Source organism: Sinohyriopsis cumingii, chromosome 5, assembly GCF_028554795.1.
Source record: "Sinohyriopsis cumingii isolate HCF-2022 chromosome 5, ASM2855479v2, whole genome shotgun sequence".
Classification (NCBI taxonomy): Eukaryota; Metazoa; Mollusca; class Bivalvia; order Unionida; family Unionidae; genus Sinohyriopsis; species Sinohyriopsis cumingii.
The window spans coordinates 25,344,565-25,354,222 of NC_142965.1; the positions used below are offsets into that span (position 1 = coordinate 25,344,565).

The 9,658-nt window shown below is 35.1% G+C and overlaps 3 protein-coding genes across 3 annotated transcripts; 1 reads left to right on the plus strand and 2 right to left on the minus strand.

Annotated features, from left to right (window-relative positions):
* The first annotated feature begins 390 nt into the window (after positions 1-390).
* Positions 391-3,926, plus strand: LOC149798816 (uncharacterized). Its single transcript, XM_089957715.1, has 4 exons — positions 391-641; positions 1,313-1,482; positions 1,809-1,867; positions 2,685-3,926. The coding sequence occupies exons 1-4, from the start codon at positions 444-446 to the stop codon at positions 3,779-3,781; spliced, it is 1,524 nt and encodes a 507-aa protein (XP_089813841.1). The 5' UTR covers positions 391-443; the 3' UTR covers positions 3,782-3,926.
* LOC149798817 (uncharacterized) lies at positions 2,510-5,664 on the minus strand. The gene is made up of 3 exons (XM_089957716.1): positions 4,281-5,664; positions 3,804-3,943; positions 2,510-2,644 (listed from the first exon to the last, which is right to left on the minus strand). The coding sequence occupies exons 1-3, from the start codon at positions 4,526-4,528 to the stop codon at positions 2,598-2,600; spliced, it is 435 nt and encodes a 144-aa protein (XP_089813842.1). The 5' UTR covers positions 4,529-5,664; the 3' UTR covers positions 2,510-2,597.
* Positions 5,665-7,561: 1,897 nt separating this feature from the next.
* LOC149798818 (nmrA-like family domain-containing protein 1) lies at positions 7,562-8,467 on the minus strand. The gene has a single exon (XM_089957296.1). It carries the CDS (start codon positions 8,465-8,467, stop codon positions 7,562-7,564), a length of 906 nt encoding a protein of 301 aa, XP_089813422.1.
* Positions 8,468-9,658: the final 1,191 nt, after the last annotated feature.

Below are 9,658 nucleotides of genomic sequence, written 5' to 3' on the forward strand. Positions count from 1 at the left end.
TGTGACAATCAATGCAAATCATATGTTAATCTAAAATACCTTCAAAGATGACTTCACGGTGAAGTTCTTGTCAAAGGTTGACCTGCTCTTTTTTTAGATTATTGACTGTCAACATAACAGCATGTAACCAGAACACGAATTTCACTTCCGGATCATCACCAAGGCCTTATTACTCACTGTGCACTGTCGCCAAAATACATACAGACAACAACACCCTGAGCTCATATTATCAAGAATAAACAGTTACCTTTAAATCCCTACCAAAAATGCATAAATAAAACTCTTCTATCACCACCAAAATGAGAGAGGAAAAAATGTTCTAAAAATAGACTAGAACTACATTCGTGGGTACTGAACTGGAAGTATTAATTGTGATGTAATTCCGTGTGGTGAGAATACAGCTGCATTACAGACTTTCGTGATTTTTGGGATATATTGGCAAAATGGTGCTTCGATGTGCATGGGGAACATGCAATGCAGATGAGAGATATCCGGAAAGGTTGGAAGGAGGCCGTTTTATTCGTTTTCCAACTCCGAAACGTGATTTGGAAAAGGTGAAACGATGGATCAAAGCGTGTGGTCGACCGCACGAACAGCTTAATATCACCAGAGTAAACCAACACAAGGCCGTTTGCTCAAAGGTAATTCAGTTTAGATTTCACTATAGTAAATAAGTATATGTAGTATTCTAGAAAGTAATGTTAAATAGAAAAAATATCTAATACACATTTCGTAAAGCTGGTTTATGTAATTGTTGTTATCATGGGTTAACTACATCTTTTCAGTACGTCATATGCTATTCATGGCGGGCAGGTTTATCACGTGGAAGAAAACCCCGGGAAGAACCGGATACTCACGGGAAGCTACTAAAAAGCTTTTTTACATACCCACATTGGCCAAGCCCAAAATCGGAACCAATGTGGACGTATGTGAGATGGCAGTAACCAGTAAAGGTGATAGTCTTTGACCACTCGGGCATCCATGTCACCCTGTAATACTAGTGCTTTAATTATAAGTATACATTTATCCCAAACCAGCCCTCTTGATATTTTTATCTTGTATTGAAGGAATTAACAACAGATTAATACCATGGGTTATTGTCAGAGCATGTATAATGGAGCATATATTTATGTTATGACTAGGTTATAAATAAGAATAAAAATTCTTTATTTCAGACTACATTGTCCATACATCTAAATTAAAATAAAGATATAAAATGTTTCTTTGCTGATATTAATATAAAATGTCAAATCTGATTTGCTTTTTTGATTGTTGTATAATGCATTGTTTTGTAAATATACATATTTTTCAGCACTTTGTTGGAGGAAATGGACCAAATGAGAATTACCCAGACCCCATTCAAGCTGATGGTTCACGTACTATGCCAGCAAGAAAACTTCCAGTGAAGAGAGCTTCTTCACAACAAAATGAAACCAGTCAACATAAACGCAAATGCCTGCATTTGGAAGAAAACATGACCACGTAAGTGCCAAGTAACTCACAGAATATGTCTAGCTTTATTAATCTTTTACATATGAAATTTAACAAGTTTAATTTCAGAATAAATTCAGACATTAATCGTAAATATGCAAAGCTAGCAAGTTAATGAACTGATACTCTTTGAAAAGTGTTTCAATTATATTGCTTATACTTCACAATCAATTAAAAAATACATACTTACCCTTGGTACATATATATATATATATATATATATATATATATATATATATATATATATATATATATATATATATATGAAAACTACTTGTTGACTAACATCATTGTGCATAACTATTTATTTCTTACAGATTGAACAGTCCATATATGAATTGTGAGTCAGGGGTGTCTACACAGACTGAAAACCCATGTAAGCATTTTATTCTGAGGATTGCAGATGTGGAATTGCATAATCTCTGTAAAATTCAGATAACTTTTGTAACATTGAAGTCATAAATGGAATGTCTGGTTTAATTCTTTCCACATACATATCCTTCTGTGTGTAAACAATGAATTCACAAAATTCACAACCTATAACCATAAGTTGGCCTTGAATCTGTGCATAGTAACTGTGTGTCTTCTTTAATGATACATGTTCATCCTTCTGTAAATAGAAATCTGGTATATCACTGCATGCCTTTTCAATGGTCATTATTCTAGCAGAGAAGGGGCATTTAATTTCCACAATTCCACATACTCCATTGTCACACAGTTTCCCATCAGGCGAGGCACCCAAAAATGAAAAGTCATTATTAACAACAAAGCCACACTCATGGAAATGCCTAGACGGATACAATTCAAGATACTTTTCTTTAGCAGTTTTCTCATGTCTTTTACCGTATTCAAGAGCTTTGGCTTTCACGTCATTTTTTGAAAAAAAACTGTTAATAAACTTTTCACTGGGTTTAGATTTCCTTGATATTACTTTTCCAAAATTAGATGATGTAAGTCTGTCTTTTCTCTCATGAAACCAGTGATCCGACAAGGCCTGATTTCTTGTCTGTACCTCAGTGTCACATGGATTTATGCACTTTGTGTTCTCATTGAGTGGTTTGAACTCATTTGGTAAACAGACTGGAGAAGCCCTTGTCACAGATGTATTACCACAGTCCTGAGTTATTTGTGTAGTTTCCCTCAGGTACTTTGTCTGAAATGAAGAAAATAAATACTTTTCTTATTTTTTTCAGGGATATCAGCAATGAATATGTTAGCAGTTGCAGCTGAGAATCAGGATCTAAGGCTCAAATTGTCAAATAGTTCAAAAAAGATACAAGAGCTTCAACCTGAAGTGTCATCAAAAGATAAAGAAATTCAACATCTGAAGAAAATAATTGCCAAGAAACAAACATTGAGTGTAGCAATTGTGAAGTATAAAGAAAACACATTGAAAAATTTGTTTAAATACTATACAGGAATCACATACATAAGGTTTTTAGCTCTATTGGCCTTTCTAGCCCCTATAGAGTGTCCAGTCAAATATGGACCAGGACGAAGGGATACAAAAAGCCTTATCCAGGAAGATGGACTGTTTTTAACAATATGTAGGCTTAGGCATGGTTTTGGTTTAAAAGATTTGGCCACACGGTTTGGACTCTCTGCACAGTCAGCTAGTGTTGTGTTTAACACATGGCTCGATCTTATGTATTTAAAACTTGGCCAGCTTTCAGTTTGGCCACATAGAGATACTATAATAAAAAACATGCTATCTGAATATAGGAAAGATTTTCCCACTACCATTATTATTATAGATGGAACTGAAATTAAAACTCAAATTCCATGTGCACTTTGCCTACAGAGCCAGTTATATAGTGTTTATAAATCTGCAACAACTCTAAAGGGGTTGATAGGTTGTGATCCTTATGGTTGTGTAATGTTTGTTTCAGAATTATTTACAGGATCAATTTCAGATAAATCTATCACAGAACAATCTGGTTTTTATGATATGCTTAAAACACTAAAATCAATTGGTTATATTAAAGAAGGAGATGCCATAATGGTAGACAAAGGTTTTAACATTGCAAAAGAAATAAGTGAACTTGGTTTGAAAATAAACATTCCACCATTTGCATCGGCAAGTAGGCAAATGACAGCTTCCGAGACACTTTTGACTAACAAAATTGCCAAACAAAGGGTACATATAGAACGTCTCATATGTAAAGTTAAAACATACAAACTTTTATCACATTGTATTCCTACATCTTTGTTTCAAAAGGCCAACAAAATATGGACAGTGTGTTGTCTTCTAACACTTTTTCAAGATGTTTTTGTTAAGGATGAACACTGAATATACTATGATTGGATAGTACCTGATACGATAATATTGACCCGATCTGCACGTCTCCTAGGTGTTGATACTTTAGGAATGTTTGGTGCAATTCTGCACTCTAGGGGTGTTCCCTTCAGACTAGAGAGATGAGACATGTCCTTTTCGTCCACTTTCGGTACTCTAAATGTAAAAAGAAATGTAATGAAATAATCGTGTTAAACACTGTTGTGTTTTTGTTTACTTCATCTATAATTTTTGCACATATTTTAAATGCACACCTTATTACTTATTCAATTTGATGACCTTATATTGTAGATTTACATGAATATTTTTCTATTACATATCAATTCAAGTATGTTGTATCAGCATGATGAATAAAAACAAATTATTAAAGCTATATTGTTTGTCATGTTTATTTTAATCTGGAAGTAATAAATAGTTAACTCTATGTTCCATCTACAACCAGATTTTAAACAAGTATTTCTGTTGGTAAATTATTTGTATTTTAAATTCATACTTTTTGTTTATATCTGTCTGGCAAACCACTGGCTTTCTTTTCCTACTCTCTGTTATTCTAGCAACCACAACATGGTTAAGTGGCACTGGTTTTATTTTCGATCCCCTTGGCACATGCCATTGCTGAGGTAAGCTTGTGCTGCTCAACTGGTCAGGAACAGTGGTGAAGTTATGTAGTTTGAAACCCTGTAGGGACTTAATTAGCCCTACTTCATGGGAGCAATGCCCACTGACCCTGCAACAATACATATATATTTATCAGATATCATACACATTAATTAGTTAAAAGAATGCTATTGGTGATGTCACAAAACCAACACCAGCGCCATCTACCAGATAAATAATTTAGAATGCAGTGTCGTGATGTTTTTCTAATGCAAAGGGATTTCAAACCAATATTGATTTTGACAATTTTTATTGGTTGGGAGTGTCAAAGCATTGTGACATCTAACGAGGGGGCTGAGTTTTTATCACGGGGCCGGGGTACAAAATATTCCGCCCAAATTACGTGACGTCATGTATGGAAAACTTTTGACTAAAATTATTGATCACTGTGGAAATTTACAAAGGTGGCCAGGTAATAAACTGGGTGAAGAGAAAAGGACCTTTGGTGAAATCAACAGCTAACATGATACTACGATTTTTATTATCAACAGCTGCAGCTTTCGTTGTGAGATTACAGCACGCTAACACCTTTAGGTTGACCTCATCCAAATATATCCATTTACGTAATTTAACATTTGTTTTTGCCGAATGTTCTTCTCGAACAGTGTGTATATAATGACATTCTAAAAGAATATGGATGTATGAGGATCCAGATAAAGTGAATGCTCGCCATTTTAATGTATGTGCAATCAAATTGTAAAAAATAACACACATTAAATAGTCGGTACCGAACGCCTACATGACCTGCACGACTTATACTATAACAGTTGCCATTATTTCAGGGTATTAAACAGTTCAAACATTAAACATGGCTCATAAAAAATACAAAACATTAAATCTTACCCAGCTTTACATGAACAGGATGCATCTTCACACTTTTCCTCCGTAATTTCGATGTGCAGACGGTGCGGAGGCTGGTTCTTCTTCATAGATGGCCAGCATCTCGCTTCTACGCGAAATCTTATTTTCAAACTCCAAAACTTTGATTTCGTGTATATATCCTTGCGTAAAGTAGTTCAAACCCTTCTGCAACACTTTACTGGAAAGCTTCTCTTGATCAGGAAGGTATTTAAGTGAAATATTATCGGGAATACGCGAGAGAGAATCTGACATGGTGCCTGTATTCTGTGATGATTTCAGCCATTTTAATGGGAAGCTTGGGGTTCGCAGTAACAGTCTCTAAGGGGGCGGAGCTTCACTAGTCATTTAGGATCTATGCATTGTTTTTCCATATACCTCATTGCTAATGTTTTATGAAAAAAATATACTTTCTATCCTACCTCAGCATGCATGTCACTCAGTGTCATAGAGAACAATGCTAGATTGTCAATCTGACAAGGACAAAACCAGGTACTCCATTGCATTTAAGACAGATAACTCTGCTGGAACTTGAAAGGGGTAAGAGTTATCTAGTCATAACAGACAGTTTCAGCCATGTGTACCACATTTTTTAAAAAATCATAAAAAATACAAAATATGATCTAGATATGAATTAACATAATCTCACATGTTGTCTATCAAATTTGGTAAGCTACACAGATCTTTGGACCAGTTATTCAGCGATGGTCAAGGTAGCCAGCGGAAGTAAAACACAATGGTGTATTGATTGCGCATGTTTATCAAGTGGAGCTGTTTTTCTGAATGACATTATCTGTATACGAAATGTAAATTTCAAAGTCGATTTTTAATTTCTCCGAAATATTTTAAAGAAATTCGGATAGCAAACGAACCACAATTTTTGTTAGGAATATTTTGATCTTAAACTAAGTAACATAAAAAGCAAAGCCAGTAAGTTTCGTAAAATTCAACAAAAAATTCAATTCTCTAATTTGTAAAAGAAAAGTACAAAGAGGTCCATATTGTTGAATAGCTAATATACACAAGCAATTTCAAAGAGCTCCATAGTTTTGGATAGCTAATATACACAAGCAAGTTCAAAGAGGTCCATATTGTTGGATAGCTAATATACACAAGCAATTTCAAAGAGTTCCATAGTTTTGGATAGCTAATATACACAAGCAAGTTCAAAGAGGTCCATATTGTTGGATAGCTAAAATACACGAGCAAGTTCAAAGAGGTCCATATTGTTGAATAGCTAAAATACACGAGCAATTTCAAAGAGGTCCATATTGTTGAATAGCTAAAAAACACGAGCAATTTCAAAGAGGTCCATATTGTTGGATAGCTAAAATACAGGAGCAATTCCAAAGAGGTCCATATTGTTGGATAGCTAAAATACACGAGCAAGTTCAAAGAGGTCCATATTGATGGATAGCTAAAATACACGAGCAGTTTCAAAGAGGTACATATTTTACACCATATAAAATATTATTTCAGCATACGCAACAAGTCATAGTCATGTAAAGTTTTACAAAGACAACGGTTTGTCTGTTTTATTTGTTTGTCATGTCTATGTTTTTTATTTGCCTTTGAAAAAGACTCATTAAGAGTTGACAGCGCTTAGGCTAGCTAGATACTAGTTTTGCACTGTTCGTAGTCAGTTTATTACATTTATCTTAATCAATCCCTCACAAAAGTGATCCCTTGCTGGATCGAGTGCACTTGAAAGGACTGTTATTCGCCATATGATTTGTATTCTTTATATATATATATATATATATATATATATATATATATATATATATATATATATATATATATATATATATATATATATAATGTGAGAGCAAATAAATGTGTTCAGCACTTGCAAACATTGCATACAGATTCCAAATTAAATAATCTGTGTTGCAGTCCTTTGTTGTTGGTTGTGCTCATCTTGTGTACCAGTTTGGGCTTACAACATCATGCCATGATACAACACTTTAAAACAAAAAAGTAAGAACAATACATTTAATTCACATATAAGGAACTAATTAGGTTCTTGTGAAAATGACAAATTATGTAACCTTTAGATCAAAATACAAATGTGTATTAGAATGCAGTCAGATTACAGTGTGTATATTGCAGTCATACAATAATGTCCCATATAAAATGTGAATCCTTTATCAATGCAATATTCCAACTTTTACATCCATAGGTGTGTGCATACTATTACTCATATAAATACTCTGCTAAAATACTTGATTCCCGTCGCTAAAAGTTTACTAAGATAGTTTATTTCATAACTTGATTCAATTTGTCCTTATTCGCTTGAACCCAGGCATCGAAAGACAGGACCTTCGGGTTCAGCTTCTTGGTCAGTTCAACATCCCTCAAATTGTCTTTCAGCTGATAGAAATGGAACATGTGAGCCAGTTCCGCTGCTCCTGGAAATCCTAATTTGGCGAACTCTTCATGAGATGTCTTGGTGTTCTCAAACTGTTTCGGTTTCAGATGCTTCGAAAATATAGCACACACTTGGTCAACAGTCAGTTTGTCCCCAGCAAGGCCAATCCTCTTTCCACTGTATTTGGACGGATCTTTGAAAATTTCAGCTACACACGGGCCCAAATCCTTGACGGATATTATAAACAGGGGTTTATTTCCCATTGGTACTGATACGGCAAACTTGTTTTCCGCTATTTTCCTGGGTGGGAAGAAACTCAGGAAATTTTCACTGTAGAACGAAAGTCTGGTGCTAGTGTACGAAATTCCCGCTTTCTGAATGTAATCTTCAATTTTACCCTTAGCATCAAAATGTGGCACTGGAGCTGCTACCCCTGATCCTTCTGTGTTTTCGAGACCGCTGAAGACAAGGTGTTTGATTCCAGCAGTCTTGCATGCATCGACCACGTTTTTCCCTTGCTGTAGCTCACGATTTGCATCCAAATGTTCCCAGTAGTTGGTCACAAGAAAACAGCCAAATGCACCGGCCACAGCTTTTTTCAGGCTTTCTATGTCGTCTATATCTCCTTTTACTACGTCTATTTTAAGTTTCTTCAGTTCTTGAGCCCCTTTCCCGTCTAGATTCCTTGTCACAGCGCGAACTGCAAATGATGGGTTCTGTTGGAGGGCTCGTACCACACTCCCTCCCTGTTCTCCCGTTGCCCCAAAGACAACAACTATCTTCTTACTAGCCATGTTTCTAAATACTGTATACCCTTGTAGATTCCCGATCAACGCTTAGAATTTGTGACAGCCTTTTTATATACACAGACCTGTTCGAACATGTACTCCAAAGTGGGTAACCTCTTCAATATCGGACTTAAATTCTGCGATCTAAGATATCCTTAATCGTGGGGGAAATATAGCTTATTTCTCTAAGACTCTTACACCGAATCGTGCTTGATATTTAATGAACTAAATATGTTGTATTTGTGCCTCTTGTTTTGTTATAATATCCCATGTTTACCTATTTTAGAAATGAATTGTTCCAAAAACATTTTACTTCTAACAGTGCATAATACCTAACAGTAAGGTTTCAAGGCTACGTGACAACATAAACCATGGCATTTGAAAGTTACCATATATACCGATATATATTTTACCTCACAGTCCTTTGTCAATCAATGATGTTTCTGAATGAAAATGAGGAAAAATTATAAACTTAAATAAATTTTCGTCATACGTTAGGCTAGATCTTAATGCCAATGACCTACAGAAACATTAACATTAAAGATGCTTCCTAACTAGAAGAGAAATGTTTTGTCACTTATCATGTGTGTTCTGTTAAAAGTCCTTATACGACGGAACATAGACGTCATTCGTCAATATCATGCAAACGAGTAACGGAGTTCTGGATTTTGACCGTGTTCTAGATTTTGCACACCGAATGTTTACAATTGCATTCTGTAGGCAGTTGATTAAAATCACTTAAGACAGCTAATATCTGATTTTAATCAGATTGATTTTTCAATAATTTTGGATTGAACCGCATACTATATTTAGTAGCGATAACAACGTAACTAGAGGGCGCTTCAGTCGGGCAGAGGGCCACTATCTTACTGTTTTTGTACAGAGAGGGTACCCTCTTTACGGGACTCCCATTCTTTTAACTTTGATTGGATAATTTCACGAATGGCGGGAACATTTTACGTTCTAGCCTGCGCAAAGGAAATCATTTGGCTTTTCTTTTAAACTATACTTTCTTGGTAAGAATTTGATACGGCTCTGAGAAAATTTTCATGAAAAATCCACAAAACGTGTGGATCTTGGAGGGTTTCACGCGGGAGAGGTTTAATTTATGTATCTAAATATAGAATGTGCCAAGAATATTTTGGTACTTATCTTCATTTCGTGGGAATAGAGTTGTATTATAACATACTCTCATAT